The 20,653-nt window shown below is 43.5% G+C and overlaps 1 protein-coding gene across 1 annotated transcript in view; it reads right to left on the reverse strand.

Moving 5' to 3' along the window:
* Positions 1–1,688: 1,688 nt before the first annotated feature.
* Positions 1,689–20,653, reverse strand: part of LOC121276191 (sodium-dependent neutral amino acid transporter B(0)AT1-like) — a 50,244-nt gene continuing 31,279 nt past the window's right edge. The window contains exons 5-11 of the mRNA XM_041184312.1: positions 18,844–18,954; positions 16,205–16,317; positions 15,976–16,104; positions 11,215–11,371; positions 9,904–10,108; positions 4,341–4,500; positions 1,689–1,748 (exon numbers count right to left, since the gene is read on the reverse strand). Coding sequence (XP_041040246.1) covers positions 1,709–1,748; positions 4,341–4,500; positions 9,904–10,108; positions 11,215–11,371; positions 15,976–16,104; positions 16,205–16,317; positions 18,844–18,954 — 915 coding nt within the window. The 3' untranslated portion in view covers positions 1,689–1,708. The remainder of the gene's footprint in view (positions 1,749–4,340; positions 4,501–9,903; positions 10,109–11,214; positions 11,372–15,975; positions 16,105–16,204; positions 16,318–18,843; positions 18,955–20,653) is intronic.

Here is a 20,653-nt window from a genome sequence, read left to right on the forward strand (position 1 = left end):
ACAATTTGAGTGCTAACAGCATTTTCCAATCGACCTTTCAGCCCATTCTAAGGACTGACCAGTCACATTGAACAGAATTTTATGCCTCCCACCAGCGGGTTTGCAGTGGATTGGGGGTGGGGGCAGGAGCGGGGGTTGGTGTGGGGGACTGTAAAATTCCCCGGATGGCTTTCCTGTAACCCTCCTGCCCAATCCTGACCTGTCCACAATTTTATGGTGGGACAGGCGAGGCCTGGGTTGGCCCACCCACCTTTGCCTGAAATGAGGTCCTTGAGTGCTCAATTAATGATCACTTAAGGGGCTGATTCCCACTCGGCCTCAATTTTGAGGCTGACGGGAAGAGCGGCGGGGAGTCCTGGCAAGTCACCTTCCCAGGGCCTCGGGCAGGGAGGGGGTGGTGCCTCCCTCAATGGCCTCATTTCCATATAGAGTGCCCCACCTCCCTCCACGCCCCCCACCTTACCCCTCGAAAGACTGCCCTCTGCAGGTGAGGCAGGTCTTCTTTCCGAATGAGAGAGTGCTAAGTGGCTGCAAGGCAGCCTGTCTTAGCAGGGATGTGTCCCCACTGACTCTTTGGGTGGCAGGACAGGAAACCCCACAATCTGAAAAACCCTGCCCATTAGCAAATATTATTATGGTTTTAAAGTAATCTGCAATGTTCAGAAGCGATAGCAAAGAATGTGAATGCTGAATTCTCCAAGTGGGCTGCCCACATTGCGCTCATGAACTGCTTGCCCGCCCCCCTCCTTCTTTACAACTGGTTACAACACAGGTTAGAGTCACCTGGTATTTTCCCAATGGAACAGTCACTCTACATTCACTCTCTGATAGACATTGGTTTGATAATGTACTGTGTTTTGCAATTTAATCCACTTAAGGCATTTTCAAGCCAGCCTAGGTTAATGACAGTTTCAGTAAAGTTGATATGATCAAAATCAACCCCAGGTATAGGCCTTATAACATTGAGTAGCCTTTATGAATGAAGACAAGTGCCTGGAGCTAGCTTATCCTAGGTATCAATTACTGACAATGGGGCAACATATTGTGGGCAGGAGCAAGTTCTGTTATAAACATGCTTTTGATTAAAAATTCAAATTGCTAGTATGAAAAATCAGCCTTGATTAATATAAAAGAATACTTACGTATGTTTTATCCCAAACGATGTATGTCAGCTCCTCTCTAACTTTAATTACAAAGTAAAACAGGAATATGACCAGCATTATAAGGGGGCTAATGACTCTCCAGGTGGCTTGCCAGAAAAAATTCGGCTTGTGACCAATCATCCATTGGATGTCATTGTTGAATCTGTGAAGGAATAGATACAATAATTCACACGCGTGGATATATAGATTATAAAGAGGCTCTTTATCAGTATCTAGCAAGAGATACATAACAAGTAAACTAGTGAACCTTATAAGTGAGGTGGAAATTTCTTGTTTTATCACAGAATGACTTCCAGGCAAAGCATTTGGTAATATGGGGTTTCAAATGTACTATTACATAGACCATGCAGTTTATCAGTGGGAGTAATTTTAAAGGCATAATTACACTTTGGATGCATTCCCCACTCACTCCCAATTTTGGTCCCTTTTCTTCTGTGATCTCCAGGGAATAAAGGAGTGTACTTTTTCACAGGGGCACCAGACCTCTGACACCTGGCCCAAGTGTCCATTATGCCTGTCTGATTGCCCTTTAACCTTTAGGTTGGTTATGTCGTAGGACAATGTGCTAGATACAAATGTATTATCCTGTTTTAAAAGAAAAATTAATGTTTTAAATTTCAGCATGATGGCTGTATGCCAAGTAAGAAATCCAGATTAGCTAAAACAGTTCACATCAGGCTCAATGCTATATATTTCATATATTTTAAAATACAGCTTACTCCTGTTAATCCAAAGTTATTTTGCTCAATAATTCAAATTATTCAGCGATTTGAATTAAGCAATGTTGATAAAGTAGTACATTTACATAGCACATTTCATATTGTAAGACGTGATGGCCTGATTCAGAGGAGAAAAGAGACAGAAATGAACACAAAGCTAAAGAAGGCTATATTGAGAAGGGTGACTAAAAGCTTAGTCAATGGGGCAGTCTTTAAGGATAGTCTTAAAGGAAGTGGGAAAAATGGAGAGAGGGAGAGTCTTATAGAGAAAACACCAGGGATTAAGGCCTATTTTGTAGAAGGCATGGCCACCCATGATGGGGCAAAAAAAGGAGTTGGGTGCATGAGGTCAGAGCTGGATGATTGCAGAGTTCTCAGAAGAGTTGTAGGGTTGATGATAGTTAAAATATAGGGAGGAATAAGACCATTTAAAAACAAGGATGAGATTTTAAATTTGAGGTGGTGATGGACTGGGAGCCAATGTAAGTCACCGAGCTAGGGGGTGGGATGAATGACCTTAACTTGGTTATGGGTTAGAATAAGGCACCAGAGCTTGGATGAACTCAAGTTTATGGAGGTTGCAAGATGGGAGGCCAGTCAGGAGGACATTGGAATAGTGGAGTCTGAAGGGTTTCAGCACAGACCGGGTATGGTGGAAACCAGAGATATTTCAGAGGCGGTCTTGGTGATGGAGAGAATGTGGTGCCGGTAGCCCAAATAGGGTGTCAAACAGACTAGTTCAACCCAAGCGAGTAGCTAGGGAGGGGTTGGAGGTGGCAAGGGAATAGAATTTGTGTTGGGAACTGAAGGCAATGGTTTTGGTCTTCCCAATGTTTAATTGGAGAAATTTGGAGTAAATCCAGTACGGCGTGCAAGCAGCAACAAAATGGCAGTGGAGCAGCTGCTAGTGAGGTAGAACTGGCTCTTGTCAGCGTACTTGTGAAACCCAACATCATGTCTTTGGATGATGTTGTCCAGAGGCAGCATGTAGAAGAGAAACAGGAGGACAGGATGGAGGCTATAAATCCTTGGGGCAGGAGCGGCAACTTCAGAGATAAAGATGTATGAGCGGAAAAAGAAGTAATTGGGACAGATTTGGGATTAGCCCTTAAGCAACAGCCCCTCCTCCACACTCCAGCTTAGAGTCAAGGCCTTCGTGAAAGGCAGGGGAAAGGGAGCTCATTGTTGGTTTATTGGCTGGAAGTAAATATTGAAGAACAAACGTGAAGGACAAGTGCATCGACATGAGTGGATGAAATGTGGTTTTAACCAAAGGACAGTACAGCGGGAGCCTTGGACACCTGGAAAGCTGGTGAAGATAAAATGGTGCAAGCCAGGTATGGTGCGACATCAAGCTGGTGACAACATCTGCCCAATTTTAACCCTTCCCATGCACCCTTCCCATGAAGTAGGAGTTAAAATTAGCCTCAATGTGTGTGTGTGTGTGTGTGTGTGTGTGTGTGGTGCATTTTGTTGCTAAGTACCTTACACAGTGAGGTAACTTTCTGTGCAAGGACTGGGGAAACTTGATGGATTTTAATGGATGGGAAATCGTGGGCAGTGTGTTTCCAATTTGCAATGGCGGTGGACAAAGCTCCTCCCCACAGTTACGGACTCGGACAATTACTCCCGCGACTCCCAACCGCAGTGAAATTCTCAGTCTCTGAGTAAATCTGACCAATATTAAATTCCTTTCCCAAATGCTAATACTTTGTGATAGCATAAAACAGTTTGGGCACAAACATTTCCAAAAGTTGGCAAATATTTTTAAAATGCAATATGATATCTGATCCTCAAACACTAGCAAGATAGACAGTGGTATACAGGGATGGAATTTATTGCTTTGCTTTCATGAGTGGCCCTCAGCTTCCCCAATCACACACCCCAATAGTACCATAGCGTATTAAGGCTTGCCAACTCTCCAGGGTTGCCCTGAAGTCTCCAGAAATTGAAGATGAACCTCCTGGACACTGCACTGAGGAACCTGGGAGAAAAATCACTGGGGTATTAAAAATAAAAAAAGATCTTTTTACATATTCTTTGAATACTTGTGTATATTTGCTCTAGAAATATTGGGAAAAGGAAGAAAAGGCTGTGTGGGGCTATTGAAGGTACAAAGTTATGTGGTGAGGGCTCCTACAATAAACCCAACAAGAGTTGGCAACGTTAAAATGTATCGTCAAAATGAACATCATTTGAAGGCTCTTGTTAAATCTGGAAAAGACTTCACTGACCTTCATCATTTGGTAAGAGTGAATTATTTATGAATCACTGAATAATACATAATGCATAAATAAAAGAAACAAGGTGAATGATAAATCAGGTCTTTCTGAAGCAGTAGACGGGGAATGGGTAAAGGAAAGCAATACCATTCAGCAAAAGAAAAATATCTGCACCATATTCTCCTTAAACGTAGAATTATGAACAAAACTCAATGCTGAAAGTATCATATTGTTACCTGTCGGCGCCGTAAATGTATATAACAGACACCATCTCACAGAAAGCGATGATCAGCAGAGGGATGGAGCCGGCATAGGCATCAAAGAGGGCCAGCCAGTAGTTTCCAGAGTTTAAGATAAATATGAAAGCTATAAAAAAGCAAACCAGACAAACCAGGCCTGGAAGAGAGAAGAACAGAACTTGTCGAGTGAACACAATGAGAGTGACATTCATCTCCTTGCTGTCCCACCCCTAAAAATGGTGTGGTAACAGGAACAAATGCATGCGGGAAAGCAAAAATGCTGGCTTATGGCTTATTGTCTGCCTGTTCTGGTTTTTGGCATGTACACTTCGGTCCCGGCCGCCAGAATTCCCACTGGAAACTAGGGTTGCCAACTGTGATTAAATGTATTCCTGGAGGTTTCATCACATCCCTTGGCCCTATGCTCCAGCCATTAGTCGGCCAACACGTCCATCCTTGTGACATATTGCCTTCCTCCACCAATTGGAAAGCAAAAAGGCTCGTTACCCAATTGGATGATGCTTGACTGTCAGCATCAATATTTTTATATCTGGTAAAGAGAAATGTTCAAAGGAAACTTTTTTAAAAAACCATCTTTTTTAATGTCCCTATGATTTTTCTCCAGGATTGCTCACTGCAATTTCCTGGCGATTGATCTTCAATTCCTGGAAAATTCAGGCCAATCCTGAGGGTCGGTAAACCTTAAACATGCTCATGAATAAATAAAAACCAGGGTCGGTAATTATGCTCCCACTGCCATTTTCATCTCTATCCACACAGATACCACCAATTCCATCTCCCACTCAGCAAACATATGCATTAAAAGTCAGGAGGCAGCCACCTTCAGTGATGATGTCAAAGTCATCCTTAGCTGCAGTCAAGGAGAGCCAAATTGTTTACTTTGTGTCTTTGGGGCCTTAAGGCTTCCAATATTTGATCTTCTTGCTGCTGTATGGTGCTACAGAAATCTTTCCCAGCCACTTTAAGCTGTTTCACTCTTGCCACTTCCACTCTACCCCTTTAAGGTATTGCTGTAGGCCAGTCCTGCCAGATTTACCCGTCAGATTGGTCAGCTGCCTAAAGGGAATACATTTTGTGTTGGCAGTTCACCATGTTCATACAAATGAGGCTCAGCCACACAAGTGGCTGGAGCCTTATGCCAAGGCCAATGGGAGATTAGTGAGGGTTCCTCGTCCACTGCCTGGCAGAAAGCACTACACAAATCAAACCCAACAGAACACACACAGGTAGGTTTCCTCTGCTCTGTCATGTTACTGAAAAAGTATCAGTGAAAATTAAGTCGGATTCCCCATGTTATTTTTCATTAATTTAAGCAAACAGGGGAAAAGACTCCAGCCTTTCCCTACAGCAGCTTCTCATCTTGTTAATGGCAGTAAGCACCCCAATAGCATGTCTCAATTATAAGCAGACTTTAAGATCTCGCATTTGGATGAATATTTGTGTGCATTTATTTAAAAATCACAGAAAGTGTTGTGCCTTCAGGAAATCACATTTGTTTTAACCCTCTGATTTTATGCGTGAGTTAGTTTTTAATCCAACACTGAATCACGCATGACAATTAACCCTATTTAAGCTCCAAGAAGCTTGACAAAGCACTCCAGTCTGATTTTTGTCCTTTTGGAAAAAAACAGACTGAATGTTTACAGATGGGACAATTAGATACAAAAAGAAACTGCTCCGTCTCATTTAATGGAAGTGGCTGAGCTTTTTCTCCAGCCTGGGTTTTAAAATTTGGGTTTTGAATAGTCTGAATAGTTTTAGTGTTGGGTTCTTGTGTTAAAACTAAAGGTATGGCCTCTCCTGCTGTCTATCAGGGGTCGTGTGATGTTCTTGGAGGCTCCGACCAATCAGCCCTAAGCAGGGTAATCTGGGGGGAGGGGCTTCCTGATAACGGTCTTGATCGAGCATGTAGCATCTGGAAAAGCTCACTGTAATAAAGTTTATTTGTTTCTTGCTGAAACCTGTCCGGTCCATTAAGCCATTACAGTTCTTTTTACAATTGGAGAGTTCTCCAATCACAGTTATTAATCTAACAACATCTGGGGCTGTTTGAGCCTTAGCACAGACATGGATCTCACCGAGTTACAGAATCATCATAGAGTCATAGAGGTCTACAGCACAGAAAAAGGCCCTTTGGCCCATCGAGTCTGTGCCAGTCAAACAATAACCTAACTATTCTAATCCCAGTTTCCAGCACTAGCCAATAGCCTTGTATTGTGTTGGGCCTCTGAAGTGGGGGCTGCTCACACTTTTAGCTATGTGTCAGTCAAAATAAATAAATGTTGATGCTTAGAAATTCTAATCTTTTTGAGGGGTAGAAGTTGACAGGTTTGGTACATTTTATAAATAGTACCCCATTATAACAAAGCCATAATAGGTTAGAATGTGGCTACTGTGATAATGAACAAAGATAGACATTGTGATCCTGTAAAATAAATCTGGTTGGTTCCCCACATGCCTACTAGCTCCTCAACTTTTCACCACATTTATTAATGACTTGGATGAAGGAATGGAGAGTTGTGTATCCAGGGGATATCTCTAAGTTAGAAGGGACAGTAGTGCCAATTGGACATCAATGTGGGCAAGAGTGAAGTCATCCACTTCGGATCCAAGAAATATACATTTGAGTATTTTCTAAATGGTGAGAAATTGGGAATTGTAGAGGAGAAAGGAGATTCTGGAATTTGAATACACAAATCATTAAGAAACTAATACAGTAGGTACCAAAAGCTATCAAGAAGGCTAATGGAATATTAGCTTTTACCTCCTGGAAGCTGGAATACAAATAGGAGGAAGTTATGCTCATTGGATATGTCACTGGACATGCCACATCTGGATTATGGTATTCAGTTCTGGATACTGCTGCTCATGAAGGATATATTGGATTGGCCTTGGAGTGGGGGCAGCTCATATTCACTAGAATGATACTGGGGCTTCGAGGGTTAAATCGGGAGGGCAGGTTGGATAAACTTGGCTTGTATTCCCTTGGGTAGAGAAGATTGAAGGGTGATCTAATTGGGATGTTAGAAGGATTTGATTGGATTAATCCAGAGAAACATTTTCCTCTGGTGAGGAGATTAAGAATAGAGAGCCATAATCTTAAAATTGAAACAAGGCCATTCAGAAGGGAGCTCAGGAAGAATTCTTTTACAGAAGGGCTAGTGGAAATCCTTCCCTCTCTGCACCAAAGACTATGGATGCTTGGGAACAACTGCAGCTTTTATGTGAGTCTGACAGTTTACATAAATATATTTAAGGCATATGTAACAAGGTGAGTAAATGAGTTGAGACGCAGATGAGTCAAAATCTAATTAAATTGAGGAGCAGGATCGAGAGGATGAATGGCTTAATCCTGTTTCTAATGTTTCTGTGTTTCGAATGAGTTGGCATTCTGCTCCTTTCTTTATCTTTTTATGGGATGTGGGCTTCACTGGCTGGACCAGTATTTATTCCCCATTTGTAAATGCCCTTGATAAGGTGAGCTGCCTTCTTGAGCCACTGCAGTCCATGTGGTGGTAGGTATACCCACAGTGCTGTTAGGAAGGGAGCTCTAGGATTTTGACCCAGCGACAGTGAAGGAACGACAATATATTTCCAAGTCATTGATGGTGAGTGACTTGGAGGGGAACTTCCAGATAGTGGTGTTCCCATTTAGCTGTTGCCCTTGTCCTTCTAGGTGGTAGTAGTCATGTGTTTGGGAGGTGCTGTCTAAGGATCCTTGATGAGTTCCTGCAGTGCATCTTGTAGATGGTACATACTGCTGCCACTGTGCATCGGAGGTGGAGGGAGTGAATGTTTGTGGATAGGGTGCCAATCAAGCAGGCTGCTTTGTCCTGGATGGTGTCAAGCTTCTTGAGTGTTGTAGAAGCTACACCCATTCAGGCAAGTGGGGAGTATTCCATTACCCTCCTGACTTGTGTCTTGTAGATGGTGTAAAGGCTTTGAGGAGTCAGGAGATGAGTTACTCGCCACGGGATTCCTAGCCTCTGACCTGCTCTTGTAGCCACAGTATTTATATGGCTATTCCAGCTCAGTTTCAGGTCAATGGTAACCCTAAGGATGTTGATAGTGGGGAATTCAGCAATGGTAATGCCACTAAATGTCAAGACACGATGGTTAGATTCTCTCTTTTTGGAGGTGGTCATTGCCTGGCACTTGTGCAGAGCGAATGTTACTTGCCACTTGTCAGCCCAAACTTGAACATTGTCCAGGTCTTGCTGCATTTGGACATGGACAGCTTCAGTATCTGAGGAGTCACAAATGGTGCTGAACATTGTGCAATCATCAGTGAACATCCCCACTGCGACCTTATGATGGAAGGAAGGTTACTGATGAAGCAGCTGAAGATGGTTGGGTCTAGGACAATGTTGCTTTTGTATGAAAATGTTTGGTTACTAAAGAAAGATGATTTCTTTCCTTCTAATTTATCAATCTGTTTCAATATAAGAATGCAGGTCAGGTGTAGCACAGCCAGATGCAGAGTCCTGAAGAAGAGTCATATTGGACTCGAAACATTAACTCTGTTTCTCTACAGATGCTGCCAGACCTGCTGAGTTTTTCCAACACTTTCTGTTTTTATTGCTCCCTGCACTGTGTTCCTACAATGTACCTCACCTGTAAACCTGCTACTAATGTGTAACCGATTGCCTGCAAGTTGCCTTTCTGAGTGAGATTGCCATTTAGGGAGAAATTTGTTTTTTGGCTTCAAGCACACGAGGAACTTGATAGAAACAACTTGATTTCACATGGGACCCTTACAACCAGCAGATAGAGAGATAGCAGTCAGATGCCAGATCCCAGGTTGATAGGTCAGTGTTTAATCTTGCGCTGCCTATTCTCCCTAATTGTAGAAGGAATTTCAATCACTCACTTCCACACAAGTTTTGAGGTGCTTTGGGTGAAGAAATAATGCCTGCTCTTTCTAAACAAAAAAAAAAATTGCCTTTTGCAACTTCCCTGACACTGCAAAATGGGGTTCTTTTGCAAGGTGATTCCTTTAATATGCACTTAAACCTCATCCTCTTTGCTGCATTTCCATTCCGTATAAAATAAGACCGGCAAGGCCAAGTATCGGGGGATCTGAACAGCTGGCAGTCAGGGCATAGTAGGGGAATGCAGTGTAAGTGAGATCATATCTGCTCAAGTAGTCAAATAGCAGCAAAGGGAACTATCTTTATGCCTGCATGCAAACTCAAGCCATGAATTTCGTCAGGGTGCATCCTAATTTTGCCAGATGTGTGGTGGTTAGCCACCTAAATGAGGCTAGTACCAGTTTTCCAGCACTTAATGCATTGGAGCAGGAGCAGCTCCAAGCAAATTCCTGGCGTTAGGCATCAATGGTTGGACACAATAAGGAACGTGTTTAATATAGCGAACATTGTTTTGATTTCTATGATGTAGGAACTGAATTTTTGCTTTTCAAGAATTAGTTAAGTAGTAAGATTGCTTGATCAATGTGACTCAAGAAGAGATAATAGTAGCTGTTTAATGGTCCTAACAGCTCTAACAATAGATAAGTAAATGGAGGGCTTATGTTTACCGGTAATAAGTTCCTTGGGCCACTTCTTTGGGAGGAGTTTCATATCTTCTAGCGGTACCAGCACGCCTTCTATATTTCCAAACATTGAAGAAAGACCAAGACAGAATAACATGATGAAGAACAAGATGGACCATAATGGAGAGACAGGCATTTTTGTAATAGCTTCAGTGAAGACAATGAACGCCAATCCTGTGCCTTCGACACCCTGTATTAAAGGAGATTAGAGTTAGTTGAAAAAGTCCAGGGACAGGTGCTTGGTAGTCAATTGCACACCGGTCAGTTGGCTAAAGAGTCAGACTAAGCCACAATGCCCCTGGTCATACATCAACTAGTAGCATGAATAGACGCATCTCCATTGTGGAGAGTGCTAATATACATCTTGAGAATGCACACCAGCCACCATCAGTTTCTGTAGGAGATTGCAGAGTTAATGGAGCTCAAATAGCCGTTTGGTAGCACAGAACTTGAGTATTTCTAAGAAAAGAGATATGTCGAAGCTTTTCATCTTGCACTCATCAGGGCACTCGCAAAATTACCAATATAAAGGGAAAACAGCAATTTATACTGTGAAGAGAGTGCTGATTGATTGGCTTCACATACGGTTTAAATTGTTGTTTTCTTCTTATGTTGGTATTCTTGCAAGTGTCCTGATGAGTGCAAGATGACAAGCTTCGATGTCTCTTTTCGCAGCAATAATGGAGCTCAATTTAGAAACACTGAAGGAGTACAGAAAAACTACCAATACCATTGGGAACTACATTTGCCTCGTTTAGAAATTGACTAAATGATGAGGGTTTAGTGATGCTATTGAGCAGATCACATTGATCTTAGAATGTCCTTCCAGGAGCTGAACCTTTTAGGATAAAAATGCTGGGTCATTAGTGGGGGGTTGAGGGGGCTTGGCCAATATTCCATGTATACTTATACATATATATGGCCATGTACCTGTATACACATCACTTCTTTTCATAGTTTGCGTTTAGGAAGAGGAGAGGGATGAAATAAATAAGTCTTTGCATTCTTGGTTTTTAAGGTACAATGTCGAAAAGACCAAGGAGCCTAAAGTAATGTTACATAAAACAGGCGTATTTGAGTACTTCAGCATTTATATTGGGATATTACTTAATGAGAATGAATTGATGGAAAAAAACCGCAATATTGAATGATAGAAAGTACATGATCATTAGTTTTGACCTTTTTCATCTGCCTCCCAAAAAGCAGCTTAAAACAGGTTAGAAGAATCTGACAGCATTTCAAGGAATCACTGCCAGGGCACTTTGAATAAACACAGTCTGAGCTAAAGGTACTTACCTGACTGAGCAGGGATTGCAGCTCACAGATCTTCAAATCCAGCTTAGATACAATTTCAGGGGAGGTGGCGTTAAAATATTGAACCATTTCATCATAGTTTTCTCTGGTCAAATTGGTTTCTGGCAGATCAAAAGCATTCATCAAGCTCAAGATATTGCTGTAAGGAAACAAAAAACACATAAATGAATCAGACTTTAATCAACGTTACTTGATACTTTTGTCACAGACAGCATTTTCAAATTGCCTCACTCGTCTTTTTGCTCCCTCTGTATATATCATTCACTATAGAACACCATCTATAGAATACCATCCACTATACAATACCATGCACTATAGATTATCTTCCACTATAGAATACTATCCCCTACAGAATACCTTCCCCAATAGAATACCATCCACTATGGAACAACGACCATTATCGTATATCACCCACGAGAGAATACTATCCATTATAGAATACTGTCCTCTCTACATCTTCATCCCCTATAGAATGCCTTCCCCAACAGAATACTATCCACTATTGAATATCATCCACCAAGGGGCAGTTAGCTCAGCTGGCTAAGAGTGTGGTGCAGAATAGCGCTAACCGCATGCATTTAATCCCCATTCTAGCTGGGCTAATTCTTGGGGTCTACCTCCTGGGCTTGACCCATAGTGAGGTCAGGGCATAACACATGACATATGACACGCAAAAAGTTAAGGCTTAAGTACTTGCAAAGATCGTCAACTAGGAATGCTGAGAGGATGATCCAATTCGGCCTCCTCCCAAGGTTCCCAGCATCACAGATGCCAGGTCTCACCCAATTCGATTCACTCCACATGCTATCAGATAAAGCTGAAGGCAACGGATACTGCAAAGGCTATGGGACCTGACAACATTCCGGCAATAGTGCCGAAGACTTGTGCTCCAGAATTTGCTGCACCCCTATTTGTTCTGGTACAGCGACAACACTGGCATCTACCCGGCAATGTGGAAAATTTCCCAGGTATGTCCTGTACAAAAAGAAGCAGGACTAATCCAACATGGCCAATTACCGCCCATCAGTCTACTCTCCATCATCAGTAAAATGATGGAAGATGTCATCATCAGTGCTATCAAGTGGCACTTGCTTAGCAATAACCTGCTCACTGATAGTCAGTTTGGGTTCTGTCAGGATTACTCAGCTCCTGAGCTCATTACAGCCTTGGTTCAAACATGGACAAAAGAGTTGAACTCCCCAGGTGAGGTGAGAGTGACTGACCTTGACATCAAGGCAGCATTTGACCACATGTGGCATCAAGGAGCCCTAGCAAAACTGCAGTCAATGGGAATCAGGGGGGAAACTCGCCACTAGTTGGTGTCATACCTCATTAGAGGGTTGTGGTTGTTGGACGTCAATCATCTCAGTTCCAGAGCATTGCTGCAGGAGTTCTTCAGGGTAGTGTCCTTGGCCCAACCATCTTCAGCTGCTTCATCAATGACCTTCCTTCCATTATAAGGTCAGAAGTGGGGATGTTCGCTGATGATTGAACAATGTTCAGCACCATTTGTGATTCCTCAGATACTGAAGCAGTCCATGTCCAAATGCAGCAAGACCTGGACAATATCCAAGCTTGGGCTGACAAGTGGCAAGTAACATTCGCGCCACACAAGTGTTCAGCAATGACCATCTCTACCAAGAGAGAATCTAACCATTGCTCCCTTGACATTCAGTTACATTACCATCACTGAATCCCCCAAAATCAACATCCTTGGGGTTACAATTGACCAGAAACTGAGCTGGAATAGCCATATCAATACTGTGGCTACAAGAGCAAGTCAGAGGCTAGGAATCCTGTGGCGAATAACTCCCCTTCTGACTCCCCAAAGCCTGTCCACCATATATAAGGCACAAGTCAGGAGTGTGATGGAATATTCTCCACTCGCCTGGATGAGTGCAGCTGCAAAACCACTCAAGAAGCTCGACATTATCTACGACAAAGCAGCCCGCTTGATTGACACCCCATCCACAAACATTCACTCCCTCCACCACCAATGCACTGTGGCAGCAGTGTGTACCACCTACAAGATGTACTGCAGAAGCTCACCAAAGCTCCTTACACAGCGCCTTCCAAACCCATGACTATTAGCATCTAGAAGGACAAGGGCCAGAGATACTTGGGAACACCACCACCTGGAATTTCCCCTCCAAGTCACTCACCATCCTCACTTGGAAATATATCACCGTTCCTTCACTGTTGCTGGATCAAAATCCTGGAACTCCCTTCCTAACAGCACTGTGGGTGTACCTACATCACATGGACTGCAGCAGTTCAAGAAGGCAGCTCACCACCACCTTCTCAAGGGCAACTAGGGATGGGCAATAAATGCTGGCCTAACTGGCGAGGCCAGTAAATGAGTTTACAAAAAATTAGCAACCCTCAGTGGTCTTTGGCAAAGGGCAAAGGCAGGGATACACCCTCTACTGGTCTTCCACTGCAGCTGCCAAGCTACCCAGACTTCTTGGATCCTCTTTGCCCCTGGGATTGTGCACAATCAGCCAAGAGAGTGGGGCTCAGCAACAAACACCATTCCTCATGATAGCCCGAATTCCTTAGAGTAGATTTAGCTGGAAAGAGTGTGATCTTTGAAATCACTTACAGCTTGAACGTACTTGATCAACGAGGAGTCTACCACAACTATGATTATCTTAGAACATTTTCCATTATAGAATATCATCTAATACATACTACTGCCCACTAATTCCTAAAGATCCGAGGTGATGTGAGTATGACTGCCCTTGATGCCAAGGAAGCATTTGACTGAGTGTGGCACCAAGGAACCCTAATACAAGTGAGTCAACAGAAATCAGGGAGAAACTTCTCCACTGGCTTGTTATACCTAGCACAAAGGATGATGATAGTAGTTGTTGGAAACCAATCATCTCCGCCCCAGGATATCACTGCAGGAGTTCCTTAGGGCAACATTCCTAGAACCATCTGTATCCAGCTGTTTCATCAATGACTTTCCCTTCACCACAAGGTCAGACATGGGAATGTCCGCTGATGATGGAAATATTCAGTCCCATTCACAACTCTTCAGATAATTAAATAGTTCATGGCATGAATGCAGCAAAACTGAACAACATTCAGGCTTGGACTAATAAATGGCAAGTAACATTCACACAATAGCTATCTCCAACCAGATATCAGCTAATCACTTCTCCTTCAGATTCAAGGGCATTACCATCTTGGAGGTTGCCATTAATCAGAAACTCAACTGGACAAGTTACATAAATAAATCGAGCAGTTTGAAGGCTGGAGATTCTGCAGTGAGTAGCTCACCTCTTGACTTCCTGAAGCCTCACCACCAGCTACAAGGTATCAGGAGAGCGATAGGATACTCTCCACTAGGTTGAGTGCAACTGCAACAACACTCAAGAACCTCGATACCATCTAGACAAAGCAGCCTAGTGATCGGAAGCACATCCACCACCTTAAACATCCACTCCCTCCACCACAGTGGCTAGAATGTGACCAATGTATAGGATGCACTGACAGATTTCCCTGAGGATTTTTTGATAGCATCTTCCAGCCCCCAGCCTCCACTTACTAGAAGGAAAGGGGAGCAGGTGCTTGGGAACACCACCTCCAAGTTCCCTTCCAAGTTACACAATGTTCTGACTTTTGGACCTGCTGCTCCTTCATGATAGCTGGGTCAAAACCTTGGAACACTCTATTGAACAGTGCTGTGGGAGCACCTTCACCACACGGACTGCAGAGGTTCAAGAAAGCAGTCCATCATCAACCTGCTCAAGGGCAACTGAGATGAGGCAATAAATGTTGGTCTTACCAGTGATACCCACATCCCAAGAATGAATTAAATGGAACACAAGATGGAGAAGAAGATTCTAAACACATTGAGTAGCATTGACCAAACCTATCATCAATTAAATGTGCAAAATGATCTTTATGTTTCTTTCTACATAGTGTGCTGGATTACACCAGCCCTCTAGGAGATTATGGGAGGGCCTGTAATATGATGAGGGAAGGAGAGGGGGTTGGTATGCCCACTGCTTACCCACTACCATGCCATGGCGGGGAAGATGGAGGGGAACCCTCCTGCCAGAGAGCCAATTGAGACACTTACGTGACCAATTAAGCACCTCTTCCCATCTCCAATGGCATTTTAGCAGCTGATGTTGGGCCCTTCATCACACGGGGAGACAGCCTGGGGAACACTGGCAGACTCCCTGTGGGCTTGGTGGGAGAGGGCCCTCCTTTTCGTGCACTCTGTGGCCCACAGATGGGGTCCTAGGCAGTATTGATGGCCCCGGTGACATCTCCCCTGCCGTCGCTAGCACTCCTTGCCTGACTGGGCCCCAGTGTCCCCAGACCGCACTTACCTGGTTGGGAGGGAGTGGTGTCCTTCCTTGCCACCCTCGACCCCCAGCTCCCAGTGGCTGCGACTTCCGAGCTGCTGGCCCTCTGATTGATTCCTGGGGGTGGGCGCTCATCCTTTTAATGCACAGCAGCTCCAATAGGAACCAACTAGTTGCCTGACCTCTGTAAAATGCACCTGGGTGTCCTGCAAATGGCTAAGGCAGGGAACGGCCTATGGCTTTCCAGCCTGTCATCGGGACCCCCACCACAGCAATAAAATTCAGCCCACTGTCCGCTGATTTGAAGACTCTTGAGCTAAACTATTTGAATTTCCCAATAACTTGAATCAAGCAATGTGATGCGGCAAAGTACAAACAATTAATATTGATATTGAATACTATTCCCGGATAACTTACTTACTTATCAAAACATGTATCAAGTTGCTCTGTTGCTCGGAAACCAATAATGGAATATATTACTGTGGCTGCGTACACTGATGTGAAGCCATTGATGACAGAGATTATCACAGCGTCTCGCTCACAATTGTTGCTGTGGAGTAGAGAGAAGCAGCCAGTGTTTGATTATTTATGAATGGTTGGGTTGTTTCTACTTTATGAGCACATGGGAGTTCAGATCTGATGCTACTTACTGAACAGAGTTATAACTGGAGAAGGATATGAGACCCCCAAAAGCCAAGGAAAAGGAGTAAAACACTTGTGCTCCAGCATCTAACCAGGTGGTCGGATTTGACAACTCTTTCACCTGGAAATCATAGGAATAGAAACATATTACTTTCGACAATAATGGCGTTTGGCTAGGTAACAGCCAAAATGGCTGTGTAGAATTTAGCAGAATTCCATTTATTATAAAACACATTTTTGAAGACCATTCTTGGATGTTAGGAGTGCGCTTTGAAAATTTTCTGAGGACACTAAAGAAGTTCAAGAAGGCAGTCCATTATCAACCTGCTCAAGGGCAACTGAGATGAGGCAATAAATGCTGGTCTTACCAGTGATATCCTCTTCCCAAGAATGAATTAAATGGAACACAAGATGGAAAAGAAGATTCTAAACACATTGAGTAGCATTGACCAAACTTATCATCAATTAAATGTGCAAAATGATCTTTATGTTTCTTTCTACATAGTGTGCTGGATTACACCAGCCCTCCAGGGGATTATGGGGGGGCCTGTAATATGATGAGGGAAGGAGAGGGGATTGGTATGCCCACTGCTTACTCACTACTATGCCATGGCAGGGAAGATGGAGGGGAGCCCTCATGCCAGAGGCCAATTGAGACACTTACGTGACCAATTAAGCACCTCTTCCCAACTCCAGTGGCATTTTACCAGCTGATGGTGGGCCCTTCATCACATGGGGAGACAGCCTGGGGAACCTTGGCAGACTCCCTGTGGGCTTGGTGGGAGAAGGCCCTCCTTTTCGTGCACTCTATGGCCCACAGAGGGGGTCCTTGGCGGTATTGACTGCCCCGGTGATACTGGCAAGCAATGAAAGGGACTTTAAGAACATACGAACTGGGGAGGCCATTCAGCCCCCCCCCCCACCCCCCCACCCCCCCCCCCCCCCCCCCCCCCCCCCACTGCAACCACCACCCCCCATCACAACAAATGAACAGCGTTGAAACCACAGGTCTAGCCGATATCACCGATTACTCTTCCCAGGGCATGAGGGCAGCTTTTTAATAAAAACAGCAAGCGAAAGAGAGACGGGGGAGTGGGGGTGACAACGGTAAATGTCTGGTATGGGTGTTGTTTCCCCCTTTACCTTGTTGATTCTTTCCAGAACCATGTCGTGCTGGGTGGGTGATGTGTTTTAATTGAAAGTAAGTCCCTCAAAAACATTACCTATGTAAAAATCGAGCCCTTAACTCTACCTAAAAAATTGGTCTAAAAAATTCGACTTTTACCCGAGTATATATGGTATTCCTTGTAAGTGTGAGTGCATGGTACAGTAGTGCAATGGTTATGTTACTGGACTAATAATAACACAGAGTTCAATCCCACCATGGCAGTTTGAAAATTTGAATTCAGTGAAGAATGAACCTGGAAATGAAATACATGTAACAGTAAAAAATATAACTATTGGATTGTTCTAAAAACAACCATCGAGCTCACTAATGTCCTTTAGGGAAGCAAACCTGCTCTCCTCACCAGATCTAGCCTGTATGTAACTCTGGTCCCAGACATTATTCTTTAACTGTCCCCTGAACTGGTCAAGCAAAGCAATCAGGGAAACTAGGTGTGGGCAATAAATGAGAGAATGAATGAAAACAAAATGAAAGAAGACCTCCAGTATTCTAGAATTTGTAAATTGGGGCATAGTGCACAAGATTAAAGGAGTATGATGACAAACTTGTACAAAGTGTTGATTAGGCCATTCAGCCCATTATACCTGTGTTGCCCATGTCCTAACTCAAATCATGGCCGCTTCATCTGTCATCCCTGTAGCTGACTTCCATTGGCTCCCAATCCACCAATCTTAGGAGGGGACTGACAATTCCAGTGGTGGGACAGACGAATCTTGTGGATGAGGGGGCTCCAATCCAGGGGTGGTGGGGGCATCTGATTGCTGGGGTTGGGAGGCAGGTCTGATTGTGGGGCGTGGACGTGGTCATTAATGTGGGGAGGTCCACTCTCGATCCCGATTCCCAGGGGTTTCGATTGTGGGGGGGATTCTTTGCATTGTATATGGTGTCTGATCTCAAATTCTGAAAGGGGGAGCATCCAATCACGATGGGGGTGTGGGGGGCGGGGGGTGGTGGTGGGGGGGTGGGGGGGGTGGGTCAGAGATGGGGGGAGGGCAGGATTTGAGAGGGGGAAGTTAGGGATCCAATGGCAAGTAGAAAGGCAGGCAAGTTTGGCAGGCTGACAAAACACATTCCTGATCCTTTTTGCCCACAAGCAATGCTGTAAAAACACTTAGCTTTCCCAAAGCCAGGGTTAAACCTAGTCACCCAGTGTTAAACCTGGAAGGAAGTTGAAATATGAGGCACCCAGCCTCATTATAATATTTCAATAGCCAACCCACCTCCTGAGGTTGTGCACTCCACACGCCAACCACTGCCTGGCCCAGCCTCCATTAAAACCAAAAGTGGGCATCTTGGAGGCAGATTGGTGCCAGGTTTAAGTTTTTACAAATTTTAACGTCCTACCCGAGTCCCAACCCACCATTCTCCCAGGTTAAAAGTACGTCCTGTCTTTCCTTTCAATGAGGGAAAGCATGATAAAAGTTGCAGAAACGGGAAAAGAAATGAAAAACCTATACTTACATCTGGTGTAAAGAGAAATATTATTCCATCAACAGATCCTTTTAATGTCAACCCTCGAATCAGGAAGATAGTAAGAACAACATAAGGAAGAGTGGAGGTAACATACACAGCCTGAAGGGAAAGAAATAAAAAGATTAAATGTATTGTATCATTCCAGCCAAAGATGTCCACAAATTTACACATTCCACTTAAACTTTAGCTACTTGCATTAACGTTGTGTTTCTACTACTGAATATAAACATGAGAGTTTGAAATTACCCGTTGTTCATATCAATTATTGCCTGCACTATTTTAGTGTTAATTTTAAGTGTATTATCATTTCGATCAAAGCAGCAAATGGGAATTCGATGCAAATGGATTCATCATTCACATGACAATGTGAAAAGTTTCCAATCAACTCAAGGGCCTGGAGATAGATTTTTCAGTTCCTTTTCATCAGCGCTAATTGGCCACAGGCTTTTCCTCTGCTACCTATCCTTGGCAATTAAGTGGCTGCTTGTGACCCAGGGATGTCTTATAATGGTGCATCAGTGAGCACTTATCACAACTCGATGGATCAGATGGTCTTTTCCTATCCATCATTTTCGGATGTTCAGATACCAATTAAAGTGACTATTTAAAAATGTGGATGATATTTTCCCTCCCAGCTGCAGCTCCCTGACACACTTGCCACCAAATATGGCTTTCCTGGTCTATGGAATCAGCTGTTCACTCTACAGACTCAAAATGCCATCAGTGAAGCCTGTTAGATATCCAATCATAAAGTTATTTTAATGCATTTCTTTCTTCACAGGTAATTATCATGATTATCCTGAATATTATAAGTCAAACCAGCTGCCGTCACTTTTAACATGGTGTAGGGTACAATAACATGCAACAGTGAAAGTTAACAGTTGTCTGCCAATGGGGATAAGGCTGGGCTTAACTGTGGTATCTACTATCCTGTGGGTGCACCTACACCACATGGACTGCAGTGGTTCAAGAAGGCAGCTCCCCACCACTTTCTCGGGGCAATTAGGGATGGGTAATAAATGCTGGCCCAGCCAGTGATGCCCACGAAAGAATAAAAAGAACCTTCTGCGTTCACATTATGATGAGATCATTAAGATTCACACACAAATACTTGGATGTGATCACAACAATGACCAGCGTTAGTGGAACTGTGACACAGCAAGGAGTTAACACCTTTAGGAGTAAAGGGGAGGAAAAAAATTGTATTTCTCCCTTTTAAAACAAGATACTTGATGTTGCTGAGGGAGGACAACCCAAGCAAATCTTCTGATGGCTATTGTAGGCAGGAAAATACAATGGCATTTGTATTTTTCAATGATGCATCGTAATAGAATTGAAGAACAGGCAAGTTATGCTAAATTTGCATCGAACCTTGGCTAGATCACACTTCGGGTACCGCGTGAAGTTCTGGTTGCCATATTATGAAAAGGATGTTGAGTCACTGGAGAGGATGTAGAGAAGGTTTGCAAGGTTGATACCAGAAATGCATGGGTATACAAATCAGGAAAGGATTGACAGGTAGGGCCTCTTTTCTCTTGAAAAAAGCAGGCTGAGGGGCGACCTATTAGAATTCATTAAAATGATGGAAGATTTTGATAGGGTGGATACAGAGAGAATGTTTCCTAATGTGGGGAAGAACATAACGTCAATATAAGATAGTCACCAAGAAATCCAATACAAATGCAGAAGAAACTTCCTCACCAAAGAGTGATGAGAATGTGAAACTTGCTACCACATGTGGTTGAAGCGAATAGTATAGATGCCTTAAGGGGAAAGAAGACAAGCATATGAGGGAGAA

This window comes from Carcharodon carcharias, chromosome 3, assembly GCF_017639515.1.
Source record: "Carcharodon carcharias isolate sCarCar2 chromosome 3, sCarCar2.pri, whole genome shotgun sequence".
Classification (NCBI taxonomy): Eukaryota; Metazoa; Chordata; class Chondrichthyes; order Lamniformes; family Lamnidae; genus Carcharodon; species Carcharodon carcharias.